Source organism: Mauremys mutica, chromosome 8 (assembly GCF_020497125.1).
Source record: "Mauremys mutica isolate MM-2020 ecotype Southern chromosome 8, ASM2049712v1, whole genome shotgun sequence".
In the NCBI taxonomy this organism is placed as follows: domain Eukaryota; kingdom Metazoa; phylum Chordata; order Testudines; family Geoemydidae; genus Mauremys; species Mauremys mutica.
Genome location: NC_059079.1, coordinates 107,853,199 through 107,879,834, shown reverse-complemented (window position 1 = coordinate 107,879,834; position 26,636 = coordinate 107,853,199). Strand labels below are relative to the sequence as shown.

Below are 26,636 nucleotides of genomic sequence, written 5' to 3'. Positions count from 1 at the left end.
TACTGCAGACTTGATTGAATTGCCCAACAAGACCACAAGACGTGGTTTAGTAGCAAAGCCACCTGGCCGAACACAGTCCTAGCTCTCCAGATCAATGTCTACAGTTACGCTAGCACATGCATGTCCATTGCAATGGACCGAGCTCAGTGAATGGCAGGACTTTTCATTCCCAGCTCGGCTGGCCGAAGACCCCCCTCTGAGGCTCCTTTTCGTACACCGATACAAACAAGTTACGTGTTGCCCCTCTGACATGGTTAGTTACCACCCTTTACCATGTACATAGTGGTTTGATCAAAACTAGGGTGACCAGATGTCCCGATTTTATAGGGACAGTCCCAATTTTTGAGTCTTTTTCTTATATAGGCTCCTATTACCTCCCCACCCCCGTCCCGATTTTTCACATTTGCTGTCTGGTCACCCTAATCAAAACATCTCTATCCATCACGCTGTCATCCGACCTTATCTGTAAGAGTGTGCCCTTGTATCATCTTTGGAGAGTGTGTTTGTATCATACTGAGTAGCAGGGTGTTCTGGTACCACCCTTCTGGAATGTGCTTGCATGAGTGTCCTGCGCTTCTCAGGAATGTGTGTTATTTTGCAATATCAGCCCTGTTCTTGCCAGTTTCTGTGAGCTTGCACTCTGACTTCTGCCTACAGCCTGACTTTTGCTAACTTTGCTTTATATTAGCGAGGCTTGAACACTATCTTAGGCCTCATACCAGGCCTCTTATGCAAGGCCTGATTTCTCATGCTCTCTCTTTCCACTACAGCATGAATCAAACAGCAGGAGGCAGTTTGCTCGCAGTTCCAAGTCTCTCTTCAGCCAGCACTCTACCCAGAAGCTCTCTCTTTGGCTACATCTACATTACGAGCGAGGTGTGTGATTCTGGTTGTGTACACGTGCTAGGTGTGTGAGCTGGTTGTGGACACATGCTGACTCTCATTGGGTAGCCACGGTAGAATGGGTTGTGGCAGCAGAGGCATGGTGGGGCTGTGCTGAATACAGACCCACTTGTTTGAGGCAGGTTTGTACCTGTGGCTGCTACATGTGCTACCATAGCGACACTGTCGGTGAGGGCTAGCATGACTGTGTCCCCCCAAGCAAGGCAGCACCTGCCTCCCTCACAGTGTAAACATGGCCTTAGCTGCTTTCTCAGGGTCATCCTACAAGTGCTTCTCTGGCTGTGTCTGGGGCTTCCTTGCTGCCTTCTCTGTCTGCTTCTGTCAACCTATCTGCTGCACTGTCTCACACAACTCCCTCAAACAACAGCCAGTCCCCTGCATTCAGCCCTCCGCCCACATAGCTAAGATTCCTGACAGGTCTTTCCTGTAGCCAGTATTTTGGGTGGTGGGTCTGACTGTGGCAGCATCTCTATTCCAGAAAGGAGCTTAATTGCTTTTTTTACATTTATCCTGAACGAAGAGCAGCTGCTCTGCCCACTAGCCACAATGAGGTTTCACCCAAGCCGTGGCAGAGCAATAATTTCCAGCACACCAGGGTTGACAGAAATATGCCTGCTGTGCTTTTAACAGTCTGTGGTTGAGATTTGCAAAAGAGCTTAAGGGATTTAGGCACCCACATCCCATTGAAAGTTAATGGGAGTTGGGGGGCTATGAAACTCTGGAGGCTTTGAAAATCCTAGCCTGTAGTATTAAACAGGAAGGCTACACAATACATCCTCTTGTGAGACAAGTTCTGAGGTAAGTGAATCTCTGAGAATAAGGCCCAAAAACCAGAGCTCTGTCACCTGGTCCAAAAAAAAGAGCAAAAATGTTTCTTTTCATATGTGACCTGGCTAGAGTTTTGAGGAGGGATTTGAATCAGGTGAGGAAGTGCCTTGCTGAACAGGTTTTGAGAGGCCCTCCAGGCATGGAGAATGCCCTGGAAGAAGCGTGGAGGCAGAAGGAGGAAATGAGGGGATCATCAAACAGGAGGCAGCATTGGCCCAATGTAGGGGACCGGGAAACTCAGAAAGAGACAAGGTCAGAGGCATAGACTGGGCTGAGGAGTCGTGAATGCAAGGACAGGGAGCTCTGTTCTTCATACCCTGTGCAAAGGGGAGCTGGTGGAAGGACTTGAAGAGGAGGGATACTTCCTACTGGAGAAGAGGAGGTTGCAGTATGTAAAGCCTAAAAAAAGAGAAATTACACTACAGCCAGGCTCACTCAGCATTTCTGAAAAGTGTACGGGCTGGTCCTCTGTCAGTTCTGATACATTCCTGGAGTTTCTAATCAGCCTAAATGGCCCATTCCCTGTTGCTTCGCTGGATCGTGCTACAGCTGTATATAGGTGAGTGTTTGCTTGCTTTTCCAGTGTATGTCTTCAGAAGACAAAGTGAGATTCATTTTCTTTTTGGAATGTTACAGAGCAAATGATATTCATTGTTTCTATTTGTACATACACCCCTATCCACGTATAAGGTTGTAAACATGTATGTGACTTGCATTCATTGTTTCTGTATGTATGTATACAGTATATCCCCATAGGCATATAAGATTGTAAATATATATGTGACCTCTTAGAAGACTGTAAAATTATTTGAATTAGTGCCAATGAGAAGAATGTACTAGTTAATCAGTTTATTAATTATTCAGATGTACTATTTGGTTCCCCTTTATACGCAAAAGTTGTGTGTAGGTTCTGTTGGTTATTAAGATAGCTTTGTATAACTATAACAACAACACAGAAGTAATTTTTTTTTTTGTAAATGTAACTTTTCCTGCCTGCCCTGAGCAGAGCTGCCAGCCCCAGGTTTAAATATTAATGGAGTAATGCTTTTATTAAATGAGACAAAGCATGGGATTTGGTAAAGCTCTCTGCCTTGGCTGCACTCTGTTCAGATGAACGTCAACGGTAAAACTCCCAATGGAAGTAAAGTGGGAGCAGAGTTATAGCAACACGGAGCACGTTCAGAAATTCCACCCAAAATGTTTAATTATCTTCCATGTAAAATCTGGTGCAGAAGTACTACAAGAGATGCATGTTACAAGGAGAATTAGAAGAACTCGAGAGACTGGGTAGGATACTGGCCACAATTTCCAAACCTGGGTGCCTGGGTGCTCCTAAATCCATATTTGGGCATCTAGGGGGAATTTTCAGAAGAGCCCATGTGCCTTAGGAGCATAAGTCTAACTTTCAGTGGGCTTTGTGCTCCTAAATCACGTAGGCACTTCTGAAAATTCTGTCCTAGGTGCCTAAATATGGACTGAGTAACCTAACCTTAGTCACCCAGGTTTGGAAATTTTGTCCACGGTGTATAGAGGTGTTAAAATGCCAAACAGGATGAAGTAGCCATTCTAATACTTACAGTAACTGCAATATTCTTAAATCACTATCTGACAACCAGGGAAAGATTTGGATATTGGCAGAAAACAGTGAGAGACCAGGATTGATTTTGCCCCTTCACCAATCCCATTGAGATTCAGCAGGCAAGATAACATAGAGCCAGGGTGTCTGATGCTTTCTGTGGAGCCAGAATCACACTGGGATTTGCCACAGCCACAGAATATTTCTAACCCATTACCACGTCCATTATTGACCTAACTAGGAGGCCCCCATGAAGCTGGGGGTAGAATGAGCAGTTGCTCAGGCTACCATCCCGAATGCATCCTCGGGGTTCAGGCGGGTTAGCACTCAGGCTAGGAACAAGGCCGGGTGCAGGGCAGGGTCTGGGCTGGAGCAGGGCAAGCACAGGGAGACATGCTCCTCCTCATGGCCCTTGTGCAGCACCATGCTAGAAGTGACCAGGGACAGAATACAAGGAAGGTAGAAATAACAATTAAAACATCAGGGGACATGGGGCAGATCACACAGCCTGGAGTAGACAGGAGAGGGCAGATCCTCCGCTGGCTCATGTCCCCTCAAGTCAATGGAGTTAGGCCAGCAGAGAATTTGCCCCAGTATGTGAACTCTTCTTTTTTCTTATAGTGCCCTTAGCTAAAAGGACCATCCCTGGCAGAACCACCCCTGCCAGCTCTGATTTCAGAATCACACCCACTGCCCTCCAGCCGGGGGTGCTGTGTGGCAGGGAGACAAAGCCGGGGCTAACTGAGACGGGTTTGTCTATAAAGGCAAAGTAAAGCTGAACACACTGATAGCCAGAGCCTGCTCCTGCAGTGTCGCCCCAGTGGAGTCACTCCGGGTTTACAGTGGGCTCCGTGAGGAGCACCAGGTTCAGTAGCTTGGTATTCAGGCGAATGCAGTGCCCAGGAAAGGTGCTGGCCCATTTGATAACTGGGGGGTGGAGCCAGCTCTGCAGAATGAAGACCTCCCTTTATTTATTCTCAGAACAGGCACAGCATAAGCAATGGCAGAGCAAGCTTCCCGCACTGGCCTGCCAATGTACCTCAGTCCTGAGTGGAGAGACCACCTCTAGACACACGTGGGTGATTTTTGGCCTTACTGCTGAGACAGGCATTTAGATCCAGTTGTAACACCTTTTTTGGGGGGGGGGGGGCAGGGATGGGGATGGGGATGGAGTGAGACTGCCAAATTCATTTCACATCAGCTCACCAAACAGATGGCAACCACTTTCAGACCAATTTGGGCTGGGATTGAAATGGTGACCACAAGATGAAAGACTTTTTCCTGAGTAACCTGGGTCCCATTTTCTCAGCTTCCCTGTGGAATCTGCGGTGCCCAAGTACAAGTAAAATCATCTCCATTTCAATAGACGCCAATTGGTCAACCCACAGGTTTTAAAAGATGGTTGCTGTGTACTCCCTCCTCAGGCATCTCCTTTGCCAGGATGCCTGGAAAAAAATAAATAATAATAGTACTCTCCACAGCTCAGGAGAGATGGGAGCATTCCCTATCTTTGTCTCCCTCCCTTCCCTCAGGATACGTGAGTATTGACCTGCCATCACCTTGTAACTCCTTCTCCTCCCACACTGGTGCCATTGGCTCCGTGTGCCTCACCTTGTTGGTTGAGTAGGGAGCAAGTCTGCTCATCCCACTGCACTGCACAGCTGCAGGACAATGAGAGCAAAGACTAATATACTACAAGCTGCAGGCCTCTGGTCAAGACTGGAAAGGCTGCCATCTTCTTTGCTAATAGCACTTGCTTATGTCCTTTCCCAGGGTATCTTAGAAGGTCTCTCAGGCAGGGCTCAGACGGGGATGACCCAAAGGGGTCACTATTCCACTATTAAAACAAAGTAACTAATGCAAGGTGCGTGGCGGAAAGGCAAAAGGAGTGTACTCCCTTCTTACTTAAATATTTACCTGACTGTCCTGTTCTCGGGATACGGTACTGCGTGAGATTGAGGAGTAGGGCTGTGTATCCATGGAGTAAAAGGTCTTGACTTTGCTTTTCCTGCTCTTCCTCCCCAGCACACGGTGTGTCTGACACGACAGTGAGAGCGAAGGTGGGGCAGTCCGTCAAGCTACCCTGCACCTACAGCGTTAGACAAGAGCGTGACCTCAATGTCATGTGCTGGGGCCGGGGGATCTGTCCGTCATCTAAATGCAGCAGTGAAATTGTTCGCACTGATGGGCAGAAAGTGATATCTAAACAGTCTGGCAGATACCAACTACAGGGTCCTATCACCAGAGGGGATGTGTCTCTGACTATAAGCAATGTGAACCACGAAGACAGAGGGGCATACTGTTGCCGCATAGAGATCCCTGGATGGTTCAACGATATGAAACGAAACCTGTATTTGCAGGTTTACAGAGGTGAGCAAAACTCTCTTCTCTGTCTGTAGAGAGAAATTCATTCTTCTGCCATTGAGGCTTAGACTCTGTACCTTAGAGAGTGGTAGCAAGGTGAAAAGACTTCCAAAGCCTAGAAAAAAACATATGGACCCACCTGTCACTTTATAGAGAAATGCCCCAATTAAAACTATGTGGGTGACACCAGCCGATCACTGTGATCTCGAAGGAACTCACACAGAAAAATGATAAAAAAACAAAAACACTGTATCACCTGTGGGTGACCACTTTTCACAAACAAATTTATTTGGGGTTAAGCTTTATTTGGGGTTAAGCTAGAACCCACTTCATCAGACTCATGGAGTGGAAAATACAAGAACAGGTATAAATACATGAAAAGATGTGAATTGCCTTACCAAGTGTGAGGTTAGTCTAATGAGACAATTCAATTGACAGCAGGATACCAAGGGAGGAAAAAATCACTTTTGTAGTGGTAATGAGAATGGCCCATTAGAGACAGTTGACAAGAAGGTGTGAGTAATAGTAGGGGGAAAATAGTATTGGGGAAATTAGGTTTAGGTTTTATAATGACCCAACCACTCCCAGTCTTTATTCAGGCCTAATGTGATGGTGTCCAGTTTGCAAATTAATTCCAGTTCTGCAGTTTCACACTGGAGTCTGTTTTTGAAGTTTTTTTGTTGAAGAATTGCCACTTTTAGGTCTGTTATTGAGTGACCAGGGAGGTTGAAGTGTTCTCCTACTGGTTTTTGAATGTTATAATTTCTGATGTCAGATTTGTGTTAGTTTATTCTTTGCGTAGAGACTGTCCAGTTTGGCCAATGTACATGGCAGAGGGGCATTGCTGGCACATGATGGCCTTGGTAGATGTGCAGGTGAATGAGCTCCTGAAGATGTGGTTGATGTGGTTAGGTGCTATCATGGTGTCCCTTGAATAGATATGTGGACAGAGTTGGCACCGGGGTTTGTTGCAGGGTTTGGTTTCTGGGTTGGTGTTTTTGGTGTGTAATTGGTGGTGAGTATTTGCTTCAGGTTGGGGGACTGTCTGTAAGCAAGGACTGTCCTGTACTCCAAGGTCTGTGAGAGTGAGAGATCGTCCTTCAGGATAGGTTGTAGATCCTTGATGATGCGCTGAAGAGGTTTTAGTTGGGGGCTGTAGGTGACGGCTTCTTGTCAACTGTCTGTAATGGGTCACTCTCTTACCACTTCAAAAGTTATTTTTCCTCCCTTGGTATCCAGCTGTCAGTTGAATTGTCTCGTTAAACTGACCTCACAATTTGTAAGGCAACTCCCATCTTTTCATGTATTTATACCTGCTCCTGTATTTCCACTCCATACATCTGATGAAGTGAGTTCTAGCCCAGTGGTCTCCAAAGTGAGGTGCACGCACCCGAGGGGGTGCACAAGAGGAATCCTTGGGGGTGTGCAGCAGGAGGAGCTTTTTTTTTTTTGCTTCGGCAGTTCGGGCGGGAGTCTGATTTTTTTTTCCTTCGGCGCGTCAGGGAGTGCGTGCTCAAAAAATTTTACTGATGGGGTGCGCAATCAAAAAAGTTTGGAGACCACTGTTCTAGCTTATGCCCAAATAAATTTGTTAGTCTCTAAGGTGCCACAAGTACTCCTTGTTGTTTTGGATGATACATACTAACATGGCTACCACTCCGAAACTTTTCACAAAGCGATCACTCCAGATCTGACCTCTCAGTCCTCATCCTCAAAGAAACCTGCACAGCACTTTCAGAAGACAAGTCTGGGAGAATAAATTCATAACTTTGCTAGACACTAAAAATCATGGTCTTCATAAAGACACTGGATTTATGGCTTATTACAACGATCTGTAACCCACTCACCCCCCTTTTTTTCCCCGTGACTTCAGAAGTGTTAATGGGGCACTTCTTCTTGAATAGTTCCTTACAGTAGGTGCTAACTACGTATGTTAAACAATCTGTTCCACCTTGACAGGTTTCAGAGTCTGTATCCACAAAAAGAACAGGAGTATTTGTGGCACCTTAGAGACTAACAAATGTATTTGAGCATAAGCTTTCGTGGCCTTTCATCGGAAGCATCAAATAAATTTGTTCATCTCTAAGGTGCCACAAGTACTCCTGTTCTTGTTCCACCTTGTATCCAGCTGTGACACTCTGAGTGCCTTTCCCAGACCTGACAAAGAGCTCCATGTAGCTCAGAAGCATGTCTCTCTCATGGTCCAATAAAATATATTACTTCACCCTCCTTGTCTCTCTTTATAGAGAAACAGGGGTGTGCTTGGTGACTACTACTGAACATTCAAGGCCAGTGATCTCTGCAGTGCTCTAAACTATGAGCTGACACATGTAGGCTTACTGGAGTGAACAATCCTACCTCATCATGCAGGAGCTGAGTGGGAAATGGATTCTCATCCCATGAATGTTTTCAAGAATGAATTTTTTTCTTGTCTTGAATCAGGACAAAAAGTCAAAATCTTGAAAATAGTCACAAACCGAAAAATTCACAAACCAAAGAACTGTTCTTTTTTTTTTTCATTTCAGGTCAATCAAAACATTTTGCTATGCAAATTTTGAAATGTTTCTTTTTGGCTTTGACCTTTTAAAACCTTTTTCAGTCTAATTAGTCTAAATTTCAAAATGAAGAGTCATTCTGAACTGGAAGATTGGAATTTTTCATTTTGAAAAAAAAATCAAAATGTTTCCTTTTGACTCTTTTGAAATGTTCTTTTCTCAACCCTTTTTTTTTTTTTTTGAGTCAGGAAATTCATCAAACCCAATCCTGTTTCGTGAACAGTCTTGGTGTTCATGAATCAGCATTTTTCGACAAAAAAAATATTAAAAAATTCACAGCTGCCTCTAATCATGGGGAGGAACTAGTGAAGTCACAGCTCAACTCGGGATGATGGTCAAATATTATTTCTCAACATTTTTTTTTTGACAGAATTTTTTTTAAACTTAACAAAAATATTCACAGAAAATGTCTGCTTTCCTTGAAAAAAATTGATTTTTCATCAAAAAACTGAAAATTCCAAACCCAGAAATGTTCGGCTTTAGGGATTTTGGCTGTAAATTTTCAGTTTTTGGATTGTCCATTTTTGGACCAAAAAAAATCAACATTGGCCATGCAAAAAAAAAGTTTTCCAACCAGCTCTATTTGAGACTCATTTCTTACCTAGTTAACTGGTCTTTTAAAGTACCTGTTCATCAGTCTCTCCTCAGATTGTTTGTTTAAATTTAGTTGTGGTTTGGCTTTGTTTTACTTAAGTTCTATTGAAGATGTTCTGATCTGGCTTCTCTTTATTTCGTTTCAGCACACACTACTCCCAAAAAGACAACCACAACTGCCCTCCCAACACCCACAACTCCGCCCCTGATAACCAGTATTACACTCCCAACATCCACTACTCCCGCAACGACAACCACAACTGCACTCCCAACAACCTTTCCTTCCCTGACAACCATTTTTCAGACAGCTTCTGTGTGCACTGAAGATGATGATTTCAATTTTTTCACAACAGAACATGTTCTCCCTACTGCAGGTATGAAAAGCAGACAGCTCTGAGCATCTCTCTCACTGTGCCATGGCGAGGTTGGCACAAAAAGGGCAGAAAAACATACCTTAATATGGAGCATTCCTGTTCCCCCAGCACAAGCTGATGAATTATCCGTTCGTTTATCTATTAAGTGAGGGATGCTTTCAGTCTACTTTGCCACCTATTTTAGACTGAAAGCTTTTATGTAACCTTGTTTCGTTTTGATGCTATTGAGCCATGTCCTTTCACTAATACTGGTATAAATTTACAGTAACTCCATCAGCTTCAATCCTCTCCTGGAAGGCACTTTAAGAATTAATGTTGTAGGTTTCACTGTGCCCAGAGGTAGTGCTGACTCTTCTGTGTCATATACACTTATCCCTGTTGCATTCATACATCTCTCTCTGTGCTGTCTCCACTTCCCTGCTCCACAAGACAAAGTCCAGTTCCACTTCCCTTCTGCTCTTTCTTGTTTTCCTCAAGCACCTTTGCGATGTGAACACCCATGCCACTTAGAGACTCTCCAGAGACTAGAGCCTCTTGTTTAGAGGCTGGTAGTGAGTGATGGTGGGACAACAGGGTGAAGAACCAAAGATCCATTTGGGCCCCAATTCAGGAAAACACCCCTGTTGAGGAAGGTGCTTAAGCACCTGCTGTGCTTGATGAAGTCAATGGGATTCACAAACATACTTAAAATCAAACACATTCTTCAGGGCTTTCCTGCATCAGGGCCTTGTTATTAATTAGTTGGCAGCACTGATAAACTACTTGACCTTTCATTCATTAACGCTGATGTTGGTCTTGTTTATCTCCAATTTTATCTGTGTCAGTGACTTAATTTCCCCAGACTGATGTTTGCACACAATGCTGCTTGCAACTCTTTCCAGTTTTTATCTTGTTTGATACTCATTGTGACATGAACATTTTGGGACAGATTTTCACAAATGGCCTCCAGTTACTGCATCCATAACTTTGTGCCCACAGTTAAAGACAGGCACAATTCATTATGCCCATAGCTGAATGCATTTCGATGGCTATGCACCAGAATTGCCAGTGAAGTAAGTTATCATAGTTAGGCACCTGAACTGCAGACATAAATGGTGTCTACAAATTTTCACCCACATTTAGCTAGCAGCTCAAAATTGCACTAGTAATTTGGAACATCATGTAAAAAATGGTCTTTTTAAGCATCTGATTTTGTCTCCATGACTACAGAATCACCAACTACAGTTCTGATCTCCGAGAGGACTGAAAATGTTGATTCTGCTTTCATTACAGAAGGTGGTGTCCTCAGTACAGGTATGTGTGATAATAATACAGGTGCAGAAGACATTTGATCACTGGGTTCAGAGCTCTGACAAGTCGTCATACCCAGAAGTGTTGGCTGTTCTTGAATGTGTATCAAAGATTCATTTATAGTTATTTAATCATCTGGAAACAATTTGTATCACATGTCCCTGTGGATGCTGACTCAGATCAAAATGCTACAGCTGATAAGGAAATCACAGTATGATGGGTGACTCCACATCATGGATGAGAAAGGGGTAAAGGCCAGTTAGGCACATTCACTCCACCGGAGTGGTAATTAGATTGTTACTTGTCAGCCAGAGAGGGTGGCACTAAAGGACGATCAGCTGATGAACTCAACAGACACCTGGCCCTTATAAATAGGCGGAGGGAGTTCAGTATGGAGGGAGAACCTGGAGACTGGCTGGTTTCTGGGAAGGGGAAAAGTGCCAGAGACTAGAGGCCTCAGGAAAACTTGGGCTGTGTGGGCTGTGTTTGATATCTGACCTAGGAAAGGTGGGGAAACCCCTGGGAAGGGTTGAACAGGGGGCTCAGAGGATAGGTTGATTCTCTGGGACTTTGGACTACACTTGCCCATTTTGTTAGTCTGGAAGGGTTTGAACTAGCCGCTTCTCAGCCAGCGGGCTGAGTGACACACAAAGACAGATGGCCTGCAGGGGGTGCTGGAGATGCAAACCTCTGCAACACCGCACCCTGACACAAGGGGCACTCTTTAAGTGATGACGCACCATTACACACAGTTTCTAGTATCCCAATGGAAATTGGAGGCCAGTAGTTCTCTACCACAGGGTCTCTAATGCACATCAATCTCTGTCAGGCAGTAACATTTCCCCACTTCACTAACTGGAACGGGCCTTGTTTGTTCCTGAGTCCTGTCCTGGTCCCAAGGTACTGCTTTCCGAGATTTGAGCTGACATCAGTTCAAATGTGGCAGCCACCCTCTTGGCCAGCACACCAGGGACTGAACCAGGGACCTCCAGAACTAAAGGCATGAGCTGCCACAGCCTGAGTTAAAGAGCCAAGCCTCTGTAAGTGGGAGCTGCCACTGCCTGCATGGATCGGCCCAAAGGGCACCCTGCACCACACATGCACCAGTGGGTTGTGCAGGCGCATGGAGCATCTTACCCAAAGCCCATTGAAGTCAAAAGAAAAACACCCATTGACACTGGATCTAGCACAGAACATTCAGTGACATGCAGTATGTAGGCAACACCAGTCCCCTCCTATCTAAATTATTTAACTCATTATCAGGGCCGGCTCCAGCCACCAGCTTAGCAAGCAGGTGCTTGGGGTGGCCACTACTGAGAGGGGCAGCACGTCCAGGTATTTGGCAGCAGTTCGGCGGAGGGTCCCTCACTCCCACTTGGAGCAAAAGACCTCCCACTGAATTGCCGCAGATCACGATCGCGGCTTTTTTTTTTTTTTTTGGCTGCTTGGGGCGGCAAAACCCCTGGAGCTGGCCCTGCTCCTTATGATTACGGAAAGCAGCAGGGAATTACAACAACCCTCTAATAATGTCACCTCCAGTCCTCCTTCAAAGTAGAAATAATTGGGATGCAAAATAGACCCTTTGTCTCATAATTGAACAAACGAGGCCATATTAAGTCTGACCACGCTGGATGCTTCCTTCACCCTGGCCAATCATGCTTCAATGGGAGCTCTCACTGCTACATTTATTTGCATATGAGCTCATTACTTTCTCATGAGGCACCATCAACTCTTTCCTATACTGCATATGATAACATAGAGGCTGCGATTTCAGTCCTGCAACACCACAGTTTCGCAGTTAAACTGATTTGAAACAAACGATGAAAGAAATTCAAACACTGGATTTTTTTTTTTTTCACAGAACAGTGAAAAATTCACAAGCTGCCAGAAAAGGTCAAATTAGAAGAATGACACTTAGAAAAGTGCCCTGTGTTTTTTCCCCAATGTCAATAACCCACTTGTGGAAATGTCAGCAAATAAGGGCTTAAAAAAGAGGAAATCTGACCTTGGGAAAGCCATCGCTGTGGTCTTCAGCTAGCGCCATACTGTCTCCCAAGGCCCCAAGAACAACCGAGCTGAGAAATTCTCTTGGTTCATTCACTTCTTGTAGGCACATTTGCTTTCCTGTTTTTTCAGACACAGCTGATGCATGAGAAGAACGTGGGCTTTCCAAAAACGCTGTCTCACTTTTTGAGGGAAACATTTGTTCCGGCCTTGTAGCTCCCTCCCTGGTTAAGACACAAGTGAAGAGGAGTTTGCTGGCCCTTGTGGATATTCATTCAAGCCCGTTAGCCCCCACTGGCAGGCTTTGTTCGGGAAAGGCTAAGAACTCGAGCAGCAGGAGGTGTTGCCAATCAGGACTGAGTAGCGACGGGTAGAGCTGTGAGGGAGAAGCTTACCCACGAAGTCAGCCCACACAGTTCCTAGCATTACACTGAGCTTTCAGCCCCTCATTCTTTCAGCGTCCGAAGTGGAGGCAAAGCACCATAGGTGTGTTCTGCACAGCCTTTGGTAGTCGGATCCTCAAGGGTCAGAGGTAGCAGGGTGAGGGGATGAGGTGTTTGAATCTAACCCTGATCTGAATTTTGTGGCTAGACTGAAATCCAGGGCTGGCTCCATATTCAGCTCTACATTTCACACTTTGGGCCCAGGCCTACATCCCGTCCCTTCCACTCTCCTTCCTTGTGCCCCATCAGCTGGGCATTGCTCTGCAGGGACGTTACTGGAGTAAAAAAATCATTTGTAAGCTGACTGCTGAAACATTGATTAGGTTACCTGGAGGAACCACTGAATGATATCTTCTCACATGCGGTAGCCTAAAGTGATTTATCTGATCCAGTGCAAAGAACATGTGAAGATGCTTAGCCTGTAAGTGGTAACCCATGTTCTAAATGGTCTGCAAAGCTCATTGACGGAGTAGAAAAACATAGTAAAACATTGCAGCTTAAACTCCATAATCAGATCATTCAGTGTATGACTACACTGCAATAAAAACCTTTGGCGCCAAGTTTCAGAGCCCAGGTCAGTCTACATGGCTATTTTTAGCCCCGCAGTCTGAGTCCTGCGAGCCCAAGTCAGTCGACCTCGGCTCTGAGACTCATGGCTGTGGATCTTTTCATGCAGTATAGACCTACCCTCTGTCTGTTTCCTTCTGCATTCCATGTCTGAGAAAGGCAGCAACAGGACAGATGAAATCACGTGTTGCCATCCTTCCTCTTCTGAGCTTCTGCATTCCCAAGCAGTGTTTACTGGAGGAACTGATTTTAGCTTGTTGTCTTCTTCTGCTTTGTTTCAGTGACTGCAGTTTCCACTGTCCAAACATCTACTGTGAGGACTGATGATGGTCACACATCCACAGACAATCCATTTGCTACAGGGAGAGAGAATGTCACCATTTGCAAATATTCTGTGTTTACATGCTAGTGCCTTCCAGGGAATGAGCCAAATTGTCCTGTAAAGTGGCTAGATTTGATCTGGGTGTGGTCTGCCCTAGGGGGAATCAGTGGCTGGAAACAATACATTGTGGAAATGTGACCTTACAGTATTTGGACCTCTTCGTTACAGTGGCTCTGACTTCAGTTTGCTACACAGGCATACTGATAAAATGTGGCATGGCTTATTTCAGCAAAATAACAGGACAGGCCTACTGTCTTGTGCAAACTCTGAACTCTGGGGTGAACCCCAGGAGTCCTGGGACTCTGTTAGAAGTTTCTGTTTATTTTAATTCCAGGGACAGGTCCCCCGGTTACAGTCCAGACAGTCCCTGAGGTGAGTGAAGTGAATGCTATTTCTGACGCTACATTTCCCTTGACACCTGCAGGAGGCTCGGTGAAAGAGGGACTCGATGAAGGTCTGGAAAGTATAATTAATTTTTATATTTGCTGTAGTCTTGTAGGTGTGTATGGGTTTGCGGAGGACAGTGGAGTTGTCAGTGGAGATTCATTAAGTGGGATGGACATGCAGTTTAGGAAGAAAGCTGAGAAGTACCATTTTTTTATATTATCCTGCACAGACAATAGAGAACAGGGCCGTGAGGAGAGGATCCTGCTCTCAGGTGTACATGCGGGGTAACTCCACTGAAAGCTGTCTGACTGAGAGCAGAATCTGACCCATGGAATTCAAATCTTTCTACTGCCCTTAGGAAAAGTACATTGCTTTACTCCTCATAAGGGCAGCCTGTGGCTGGGGCAGGAAATCCAATATATATGCATGGCCTGTACCATCTGCTGGTTAAATAGTTCATCTCTGCACTCCACAGCCTAATCTGTAGAGCACAGCACGGTTCTGCAGGTGGCTGCTGAGCAGTTCAGAGGCACATTTATTCTGTCTATGTTATTGTTGCAGTTTTAAATTCACAAGCCATTCATTTAGAGCAAAGGCCTGATTGCATTGAAGTAGGTGGCAAGCCCCGCCCATCTCCCCGCCGCCACGACTCCAGCGAAGCATCGTTTGTCCCTGAGTGTGTTGCTACATCCTGCAGAAAGGAGAAGTGGGATTGTTGCTTCTGTAGGCTGTGCATTGCCCACACACCAGGGGCCCTTTGTACCCCCACCCCATGCCCATCTCCACAAGTTACCTGCACTCCCATCCCTCTCTATTTCAGGGACTCTCTGCACCCCCTGCCCCTCATGCCAAGGGCTATATGTACCCTCCATTTCCCCCTCCCCTCATACCAGAATCCCCATCCTCCCTCCCATGCCAGGGGCTCCGTGTGCCCCCACTCCCCAATTCACTCGGCCAGTACAGTAATCTCTTATTTCATACCAGGAGGTTATTCCTAACTTAACTATGGAGCCTTAATTAGTGCCTGCCCAAAATTTAGAGACTCAGCCTGATAGCTAATTTGGATCTCTCTGGTTTAGTGAACACCCATAGTGCCTGCTCTTTGAATTGTCTTGTTGGTGTTATGAGAATGGAATATTTGAATTTAGTTCTAGGTTTTGGTGGCACATTTTGTATTTTTTTTAAACATCCGTTTTGTTTCAGTGACCATATTTTTTCCACCTGCTAGTCACAAGGATTGAATAAAAGTGCATCTATTTCTTATATACCCAACAAAGATCGCTCTATGGGTAGGGAGAACATTACTGAAATTAAATGCAGTGATCCAAGCCATTCTCATGACTACTACTGGTATTTATCATGTAGCAGGACTGCTGGAATTGAGACCTGCAGTATTCTGCCTACTGGGGTACTATGTCTCCTGATGGTTCTCATTTACTTTAGCAGGTCCTTGGATAATTGGTCCTTTGCTGAAGGCAAAACTCTAACATGTTTTGTTAGAGCAGTCTCTTTAGTATAGCTAAGGAGGAATTTATGCCAGAAATCAGATGACTATTGCTTTTTGATCGGGATGGGAATCCAGCACAGATGGACCTGACCCAGCCCAGGAGGAAATGCAGTGAATGTGTTGTTGTGTTGAGTACATTATTTTACAAAAGGGCTGCCCTGCTGATGGTCTAGCTAGAACTCCAAATGGAACAGTGTGGTATCAAGAGCAACCACAGAGCCTGAACCAGCAAACAACACACCACTGTTTAAATGAGTCACTCTCTCACACACCCATGCAAAGGAATTATGACTTACCTCTCCCAAGAACAGAGTGAAGTAGATGTAAATGACAAAACACTGAAGAGCAGCTGAATGATATCGAATAAAAAAAGAGAGGCCAATTTTTACCGCTGACTTTAATTCCATTTCTCATGCCATTGCATCAGGTCCTTTGTGAACAAATGTGTTCAACGCAATACATTGATTAAAAGCAAACTGCCCTTTAAGCATGGTATAAGTTAAGGCTAGTACATTGCTAGTGAAAGCGAGGACTGAAATTGACCTCTCTGTCTAAACAAAAATTTCAAATTCTGTGGGCTAAATGCTCACACCTAGCCAGTTGACCTGCATGCACAAGTCTAATATCCCCATCTAACTGAGCACCTAAATTCCCACGTAAGCAGGCTACATTGGCATATGTAATTTAGGAGGCCAGTCTGGCAAACTGCTCCCTACTATTTTAATGACAAGCATCACACATCATTTCATTCGTTGTTGTATATCCCTGCAAAAGAAGCACCTGGAGAAACATGCTTCTGGAATTGATGAACTCCAAGGTGGTGGAACGCAGTAGCCTGGAGCTGGATCAGACGAATGCTAGACGCAGGCCCCAACTGATAAAACCTTCTGTAGTAGGAGGTGCCCAGTCCGGAAGCAGTGGAGTTGTAAGTCAAGTCAGAATCGGGCCCCTTTTTATTAGCTACCTTTCCACTGCTCCACTCACATGTCTTTTTAAAAAAATTATTTTTGTTTCATTCAAGATAAATAAAAAGAGAAACAGCTCCAGGGGGAGCAAAGAGGACAGAATATTGTATCAGAAGTACAAGGAAAACTGTTGTCCACAATGGGGGATTTAATATACATAAAAACACAGCTTCATTTTTTAATATAACAAATTTAATAATATTTAGCACAGTAATTAAATTCTAAATAACAAACTTTCCCTCACATCCATCTAAATCTTCATTATAAATCGAAATACTGATGATATCTTGTTCACCACATCGATTGGCTTGAGTCTAGAATGGTAGTCAGTTAACTTACCATTTAGCGAAGTCCCACGCTCAAACACTTACCACACATGTGGTCTTAGGAAGTCTTTTCTATGTATGGGTGAAATGTGCATGTGACTCATTCAGGCACCAGCATGTTTTTGCCAGTATAGATTGTGTGGTTACTTTTATATCACGCATTTGCCTTCCGAGCATGATCTGTAATGTCACTGCAGCAGTCTGTTTGAATATTAACATGCCCAACCCAGTACATTGAGTTCAGTGGGCTGCTCTTTAATCACAAGGGTCCCAATCCTGTGAGGCATTTAAGTGCCTCCTGTGAGGAGCTTACTGCTCTCAACTCTAAGACGTCAGCATCTTGCAGAACGGGGTCCATTATAAACTAAGGCCAGTCCATTGCTAGCACTATATCACCAGGGCATGATTTAAAGTTCACTGTGAACATGGTTTAAATAAGAAATGAGCAAACCAAGCTTTGCAGAGCGTTGCACCTTGTGATGCATCAGAAATTCACCGTGTCGGGACCACAGCTTCCTTATTTTACAAGTTAAAGAAAATACATAAGAACAGCCATATTGGATCAGATGAATGGTCCATCTAACCCAGAATCCTGTTTTCTGACAGTGGCCAGTGCCAGACGCTTCTGGGGGTATAAATAGAACAGGGTAATTATCAAGTGATCCATCCCCTGTTGTCCAGTCCTGGCTTCTGGCAGTCAGAGGTTTAGGGACACCCAGAACGTCCCTGACCATGTTGGCAAACAGCCATTGGTGGAACTTATCTATTTTTTTCCAAGCAGTTATAGGTTTGGCCTTCACAACGTCCCCTGGCAATGAGTTTCACAGGTTGATTGTGTGTTGTATAAAGAAGCACTTCCTTTTGTTTTCTTTTAAACCTGCTGCCTATTAACTTCATTGGGTGACCCCTGGTTCTGGTGTTTTGGGAAGTGGTAAATAACACGTCCTTATTCACTGTCTCCACACCAGCCATGATTTTATAGACCTCCATCATATTCCCCCTCATTTGTCTTCTTTCTAAGCTGAACAGTCCCAGTCTTTAATCTCTCCTCATATGAAAGCTATTCCATGCCCTTAGTCATTTTTATTGCCCTTTTCTGTACCTTCTCCATTTCTGGTATATCTTTTTTGAGATGGGGTGACCAGAGCTGCGCACAGTATTCAAGGTGTGGGCGTACCATGGCTTTCTATAGAGGCATTATGATATTTTCTCTCTTTTTATCTATCCCTTTCTTAATGGTTCCTAAAATTGTTCACTTTTTACATTTTACAGCACTTTGCACTTTCTTGTTAGGCCCTCTTAACATTGTTTGGTTCTGTGTGGCTTAAGAGCAAGGGAGGAAAGCCCACCCAGTGCTTGGGATACTAACTTATGACTCAGGAATCCAGGGTTCAATTCCATACTCCACCAAAAACTTCTGTGGGACCTTGGGCAAGTCACTTAGTCTGTCCGTGCCTGAATTTTACAGATGGGGATAATACCTCATTCCTATCTCACAGGGCGTATGTAGGCATAAATGCATTAAAGATTGTGAGATGCTCAGATACCCCAGTAATGAAAACCAGATAGACACCTCAGATAGACAGATCAAGCTGCAACATAATTGCAGGGGCATTTGTGGGAAAACACCTGACTCTACAGATTTTTCCTGTGATATTTTAAATCCTATTAGCATCTTTAAGTTACCGTGATAACACATAATTCTAACAGAAATTAAACTGAATGGTCTTATGCCATATTCACTACATCTGATTTACTGGCATGTTCACCGGAGTGAAAATTTCATCCCAGGAAAGTAAGTTTCTTTCTGCTTTTCTTCACTGTTAGTTCTTGAGACTTCACCCTTTCCTGATGAATATTGACACATTTCCTGATGAATATCTGCCATTCCTTAGCTACAAATGAGATTCATCCTACAATTTAAAGCTTCTTTTTTATTTGGGGCCAGATTCTGACATGCTTTCTCACACTGAGTAGGACCTTCACAAATTTGACTTCATATATTTAGGTTCTGTTTGACAAGGGTATCAGACTTTGGTGCATACTCATTTTATTTTCTGCTTTTTCTGTTGTCAGAGACTTCAACAGATTCAAAACTCTGGTCAGAGGAAAGTGTAGATAATCCAACACAGGTAAAAACTATTCTAAGTCTGAGAAGCAGAGCTGGGCAAAAATTTTCATGCAAACAGTTTTTTCACCAAAAAATGAAAATTTGGTTTGACTGAAACCATTTGTGAATTTAGGTCACATTTGACGAAGCGTTTGAGCTGAAAAAAAAAGTTTAAAATCTATTTTTTGGAAATGTCAAAAACATTTTGCCTTTAGTTTCAGAAAGACATATTGTGCCAGAATGTAAAAAACTGAAAGTTTTAAAACCCTGGCAAACAAAACAAAACCTTCCAAAATGTATTTTGAGTTGAACAAAATTATTTTTTTTATTGTTATTTTTCAGCTCAACCACAGAACTCAAAAATCTGCTATTAGCCCAGCCCTGCTCAGAAATGTCTGATTAGCTAACAGCCTGCCTGACCTGTCAGTCATTTAAATAGCATTTTATGTTAAGGTCACACTGTCTGCAAAGTAGCATGGTAGGTGATTTCAAATTTTTATGTGGGAACATAGGAATTCCCAGACTGGATCAGTCCAGTATGCTATCCTTGACAGTGGTCAGCACCAAATGGTTCTAAGGAAGGTGCAAGAAACATTAGCTGATGTGTTGTGCCATTTTTCATGTCACCCACCTTTTGTCCTCTACTGTTCCATAAAGCAGCCTTTCTGCTAGTTTGTCCTTACAGATCAGTTGTGTGTGGATGACCTGTACCAGCTGAAATGAAAGGGGAGAGGGCTAGAGTAACTTAGTTAGATGTGTCATGCTGAGTCTGGCCAACTACAACACAGATTTTTATAAGATCAGGTGCCAATGGCTGTGTGAGTGGCAAGGAAAAGTTCCTATGCTTCCCCGGTCTCACACCCCGGAACTGTTCCAGATGTGCTGGGCATGGTGATTCTTTGCCACCTCCCCTCAGTTCCAGAATTAAGTTTTTCTCACTGTATAAAATATTCATGTACTTTGCAGATAAAATTCCTCAGATTCAAACCACGCTGTCTGCTGCTGTGGGAACAGGGCAGTGTTTGAAAGGGGCAAACATTAGGTAACCCATCTTTGAGGTTCAGCCAGTGGTGTTCACTGATGTCTTTGTGTCACAACTTGAGAATCGGACTTTTCCCCTTCTTGGCTAAAAATCGATAGTTGGTTGAGGTCAGATATTTTATGGGCCCACCTTCTGTTGGTGAGAGAGACAAGCTTTCAAGCTACACAGGTCTATACCTTCCCAGGCCTGCAGAAGAGCTCTGAGTAGCTTGAAAGCATGTCTCTCTCACCACCAGAAGTTGGTTCCATAAAAGCTATTACCTCACCACCTTGTCTCACTAATATCCTGGTACCGACATGGCTACAACAACACTTCATATTGTTGGTTGGGAGAGACGACCATTTCATAATGCGGGCCAGGATCTGGCCCTATGGGTTCAGATAAACTGGGGCCTAGTTTGGGTTTGGGTTCTGCTTAACCAAAACCCACCCAAGGAGATTTTGCAAAAGCAACCTGTGGTTTTGCCAAATCTTCAATTTATGCAAAACAAAAATAAACTTGGAATTACCAGAATACACACTCCAACTACCTTTCAAAACATACCACAAAGTTGCATGTAGAAGTCCTGATTTTAGTTCAGTATTCAGGAGGAAGGCTCAGAAAATCCATCCTGAAATTTACATTGCAAACTCCTGCTGATTGCAGACATTTCAGAGTACACATCGGTTAGACCAACCAGACCTTAATTAAACTTACCAGAGAAAAAGCATAGTTTAAAAGTCTTTTCTGCTTTCTTCCCCGACCCATTAGCACCTACAGAATGAAATTCCAACAGTAACCATCAGTGTGGTAGTGACAGTCATTCTTCTCTTCACATTCCTGCTCGTAGTGTTTTTGACATGTAAGTATTTGAGGGTAGGTGTCCATCTTAATGTTCTGCATTGGCTGCTGGTCTGATGTGGGTCCCTTTTGCATCTTTCTGTCCTCCAAATGTTGAATTGAAATATTGAATTGCTGACACAAGGCAGATGTGAACTATACATTATGTCTTGCTGTTCATTGCCTGAGTGCTTTTGATTCTTGCTGCCTGCAAATATGTGAGAACAGTTTGTTCTTATTTAGTGAAGACTGGGCCAAAAGTGGGGCCTGGTCATAACCAACCCACTATGGAGAAGGAGCTTGATTCTAACCTCATGCTAGTTTTACACGGATGTAACACCACTGACGTTAAAAGAGGAGAATCAGGTTGAAGGTATTTTGGAGCTGCGTAACAGAAGGCAGATGTTGAATTGCAAATCCAAACATGGGGAAACTGATGCTTAAAACCTTATGCTTAATACATAAGTAACAGCACTACAAAACTGCAGAATTTGTTCTTGGAAGCAGTTCAATATATAGATATGTACAATGGGCAAATTCTGCTCTCCGTTACAGTGGTTTAAATCTGGAGTGACTCAACTGAAGCAGAGTTTGGTGACTATACAGAGCCTGTTTCTCCCAGCGGTGTTAATGGAGTAACACCTGTGTAACGGAAAAGCAATGTGAGAAGAGAATCAGGCTCACAGTACTTATTGCTTTTCAAAAGGATGATCTCTTCTGCAAGTGGCTAGGGGAATTAACCTTATCCCGGTGTTACCTTGATTCCACAAGTGAGGAGAATCCTGATGAACTGGCAGCCAGTAAAACCAGCACAGGTGAAGTTTTTCTTTACAAGTGCAGTGAACCTATTTCACTCCAGAAAATTACTGGTTACACGTATCCATGTGAGTTCACTCTGTTTAAGATGTTTTTAACCACTTCAGTGTACTTTATTCACCCTGTTCGTTTGGTGTAGGTTTGCTTTCTGACAGGCAGGACTGGAAGAGTGTAGGAGGAGTTCACTGCTGGCCGTGATGTGGTAGGAAGCAACCTCTAAGGAGCCAAAGCCCGGTCATCACACTTGCATGTAACTGGCTTGATTCTCATCTGACCGACACAGGTTTAGCACCTGTGAAAATACATTGAGTTTACTGGAGTTACTCCTGACTTTACTTTACTCCTGACTTTACTCCTGAGTTACTCCAGTATAACTGCAGGTACGTCTACACAGCACAAACACCAGCAGCACCGAGTCTCAGAGCTTGGGGTAAACTGACTTAGGCTCAATATTTTTAGCCCTACAATGCAAGCCCAGCAACCCTGAGTCAGTTGACGCAGCTCTGAGGCTTGCCACTCTGGGTCTTTATTTGCTGTGTAGACGCACCCTTAGATCAGGGCACTGGTCCCTGCTCAGCTGCTATAAATTTTGCAACATTGTCTTTGTGTCCGAGTGCATTAGAATTTCATTAGAATTATGGGTTTGTTTTTCCTTGTCAGATTCTAATGAGCACTGCTTTGTTTCTAGATAAACGCTCGGGGAAGTATCGGCTGCTTATGAGAAAAAGGTAATCTGTTTTGTCATTTCCCAAGAAAGGGTCCAAGCTTGATCCTACTGAAGGCAATATGGGATTTGCCATTGATTGCAATGGGAGCAGGACAGATTGCACATGCTGTGTTAGAACACTGACCTCCAGACCCTTTACTCCAGACAATCAAGCATTGCTGCTTAGGAAGTGCACATAATGGAGTAACAAATAGACAACCAGAACAATGAAGAATTGCTAATGGTGGTGCTTGATGTCATGTAGTGACTTCAGTTCAGTGAACTAAATAGCCCACTTCAGGATTTGATCAAACACCTTGAGGAAATGGCACATAAGGACCCGACTTACCTGCCACGTGGGTGTAAATAAGGAATAATCCTTTTGGTGTTACACTGGGGTAAACTGGAGAGAGAAGAGAATCTGGTGTGCACAACTGGCCTGGTTCTCCTCTGACTTGCACAACTTTTACACTGGTATAACTCCATCTACTTCAATGGGGTGAGTTATGATTTACACCAGAGCAAGTGAAGGCAGAATCTGGCCCATTATTGTGCCCAACCAGGAAAACAGTTTCTTCTGCTGACACTTGACAACATAAGAGTTTCATATTCAGTCCACAGTGAAGAGGTGTTCATGCCAAGTAGGCAAAAGAGGATACTATGCGTGATGAAGGTCTCAATAGAGGAGTGAGGCAACTTGAATTCTTTCTTCGTAACGGGTTTATCTCACAGCCAACATATGGCTACTGTACAGTTTAGCATCCTCTTTGGATTGACATAAATAATTGATTCCTTTCTATGCATTTTAGGAGTTGAGATTTCTGATTGTTTCACCGTACTCTGAAATGTTTTGTTGCTTAGTCAGAATAGAAGATGGTCTGTAAACAATTTGACCACTAGCACATCAAGTGCAGATGTTTACCAGTAGTAAGTAGCTGAATTTTCAGTGGAAGACGGCCCCCAGCCATTTGCCTTATTGTGCACATAACCAATTCTACTGTGCTGAACATGGGAGAAGGGGAAATTCTTTTCCGATTCCCTATGGAGATCAGTTTACACCTACAAGCATGAGACTTCAAGCCCTGCACTTTAATGTAAATGGTCCAGCAGGTGTAAATCGTCATTACTCCATTAAAGACAATGCAGGGATGCCAATTAACATTAGCTGAAGATCTGGCTCAATGGTTTTCTCTTCCCCAAACTTCAATAGGAATTTGCCCAGGCAAAGTTTAAGTCAGGATCTGGCCCACCATGATGGGCCCATGTATTTGTTTGCTACCCCAATAATAATCTGCACTTCTTGTTACAGCTCAGACTTATCTGGAGAACAAATTCCCAATGGAGTGGAAGAAGAGAATACCCTTTTCACTCTGCAGCAGATACCTGACAGCCATTCAGTATCACAGGGAACATGTCACGATCCTGTGGAATCCAGCATCTAAATGAGGCTCTTTCATGCTAGGCTGGAAAATAAGGATTAATTCCTTGCTAACCCTGGAAATAATGATGGGTACAAACCAAAACCCAGATCCAAACACCTGAACTGTGGGGAGTTTAAAACCTAGAAGCAGATTTTACTCAAAGGTTTTTAGGCATCTAACTTCCAGGGGATCCCCTGAGGATCTGGGCCTTTTCCTCTAGAGCCATGTTTAAAACTTCTGGATAAAGTGGCCTCTATTAGAAGATATTTTACCCATCGCTTGCATCTCAGAATTCTTAGTCTCTTAAACCCCAACCCTGGAACTGCTTGCTTATGAGTAACTTCAAAGCACATGAGTAATCTTGCTGAAGTCAACTGGACTACACATATCCTTAGGATCTGAGCCTTATTTACTAATAACAGCAGGGGCGCTGAAACAATTTGTATCGTGAGGGTGCTCAGAGCCATTGAACCAAACTGTAAACCCTGTATGTGATGGAAACCACTTGAAGCCAGGGGGTGCTGTATTACCGCTGGAATAGATTTTACCTTTCCCTATATTCTCCTAACCCGACTGCCTGAATACATGCTGTGGCATGAGCAATAATAAAGAGAAGAACTAACCTGGATGATTAATAGTTTTGCAATGTCAAAAACCCAAAACATTAACTCTCATTCCTTTTGCAGAATCAAAGAAAAATTAAGAGATGAGGTGGCTCATGGTCTAAATCAGATGTGACCAAACTGTGGATCAGGGCCACTTGTGTTCCTTGGGCTGGACATCATGGCATTAAATGTGCCTGGGTTAATAACAATTTGTATTTGATTACAAATTGAAACTGTGTTCCCTGGGCTGCACCGTGAGACTTTAAAACTGAAGGGTGTGAATCAGTTACACCAGAGGTCTCCAAACTGTGGGGCGCACCCCCTGAGGGGGGCATTGAGGAATGTTTGGGGGGGACAGCAGGGCATGGACCAGCCCCCACAGCAGGTCAGGAGGGAGGCCAGTTCTGCGCCAACCCCACCTCCAGCTGCTGCCCTGGCTCCCAGCACCATGCCTGGCCCCGCCCCCAGCCTCTGACCTGTGTCCTGGCTGTGGCCCCGCCCCCAGCCCCACCCCTACCATGTCCTGGCTGTGGCCCCGCCCCCATCCTCGTCCCCTGATGACCGTGTCATGGCTGCAGCTCCACACCTGCTCTGGTCCCAGCCCCGTGCTTCCTCCGCTGGTGCCTGGAGCCGGCCCTGCCCCCAGCCTCGGCCCCTGGCTAAAGCTCCAGCTCTGTCCTTACTCCCAGCCCACCCCCAGCTGCGGCCCCCTTACCCCATCCATGTTCCTCCCCCAACCCTGCTCCACAGACCTGACACACAATTATTTGTTGAATGCTCCGTTGCCCTGGAAAGAGTGGGATTAAAACCTGACCCAGCTGGAGGGCTGAGCGGCAAGAAGAGAGACCACCAGAGTGACTGTTGACAGTGGGAACGAGAGCAGAAAGGGCTGCTACACTGTGCCCTGCCATGAAGGGGCGCATCCATGGTGAGTCAACCCTTCTACAGGGTGAAACAACTAGTAAGACTTTGCACGTCCCTCGTGCATATCACCCTGTTGCCTTTTGTAGGTGTTCCCAGGGGACAGGCATGCCGACTGGGCCCTTTCAATGCCACTCAAACTCAGATCTGCTCTCTGAAGTTGTTCACTACTAAAGGATTGAGGCTGGGGGGGCTAATTTCCAGACTTAGTCTCCTGTGTATGAAAAGCCAGGGGGTGACTGTTTGCCATTAGGTGCCTCACACAAGTACTAGACATCTACAGTGCTAAAGAATGAAACACACACTTACCGTATTGCACTGGTATCTGCTCCCTGTGGTATTACATTATAGGACTAGGACAACATTGCACTGTATCATGACACGGTCAGTATCGGGATAAAGTTAAATTCTCCTTTGTGTAAATCCCTGAAAATGCTGTCTCTCCCTGGACTGTAATGGAAGCGGTGCACTGTTAAACCTCTCTTCCAGTCAACTCATTGCAAGTGTAGCCCCTGTATCGCTCCAGGGCCATCTGATTGATACATTGCTGTAGAATGAAGTGCATCATTTTTCTACAATAATCACCAGGCAGAGAACCTCTCTTCACACGGTGCTTTTGCCTGTCTGTCTTTCAACTAGAATTCATCTTCAGCTAAATTTGTACGTACTCTCATAATCAACTTGGTCGGGTGGCTGATACATTGGGATCCATTTTATACTCTCAGCTTGGAAGTGAAAGCAGGTCTGCAGTAGATAGGAAGGTTCTGCCTTTGACTATGATGTAAGTAGCATGGTTGTGTGGAAATGCAGGTGCAGGTTAATAGATTAGTCAATGAAACAGTTGAGCCTCAAAGGAAAGGCTCATGAATTGAGGCTGGTACAGTGAGAAGTTCTTGGTTGTGTGAAAAGTTACATGTGTGGGGGTGTTTGTTTTTTTTAAGCTTCAGGTGGCAACTGTTTTAATGGAAAGTGATTTTCTAGAAATGCATTTGGGTGGAAGAAATGGCTTACTTGAATTGACAGGGCCTGATTTCCGCCCCAGTTGTTTATGCCAGTTTCATTGCTCTGTGTTCCACCTTCAGGGGCAGGACAGCGAGGTAGAACTGTAGTAACAGTGTGGGGAATGAGTCT

At 44.4% G+C, this 26,636-nt stretch overlaps 1 protein-coding gene across 5 annotated transcripts; it reads left to right on the top strand.

The window, feature by feature from the left end:
* The first annotated feature begins 1,774 nt into the window (after positions 1-1,774).
* On the top strand, positions 1,775-24,707 carry LOC123375491 (T-cell immunoglobulin and mucin domain-containing protein 4-like). 5 transcript variants are annotated; one of them, XR_006581488.1, is made up of 10 exons: positions 1,775-2,290; positions 5,333-5,677; positions 8,967-9,194; positions 10,404-10,487; positions 14,215-14,334; positions 19,142-19,197; positions 20,968-21,058; positions 21,592-21,851; positions 22,541-22,580; positions 23,868-23,952. XR_006581488.1 is itself a non-coding variant. In XM_045026412.1 (9 exons), the coding sequence occupies exons 1-9, from the start codon at positions 2,242-2,244 to the stop codon at positions 23,998-24,000; spliced, it is 1,146 nt and encodes a 381-aa protein (XP_044882347.1). In that variant the 5' UTR covers positions 1,784-2,241; the 3' UTR covers positions 24,001-24,707. The 5 variants fall into 5 exon arrangements, 3 of the variants coding, with proteins under 3 accessions (XP_044882349.1, XP_044882347.1, XP_044882348.1); XR_006581489.1 differs by lacking the exon at positions 23,868-23,952 and having other exon boundaries at positions 21,592-21,920; positions 22,541-22,559; XM_045026412.1 differs by lacking the exon at positions 21,592-21,851 and having other exon boundaries at positions 1,784-2,290; positions 23,868-24,707.
* The last annotated feature ends 1,929 nt before the right edge of the window (positions 24,708-26,636 follow it).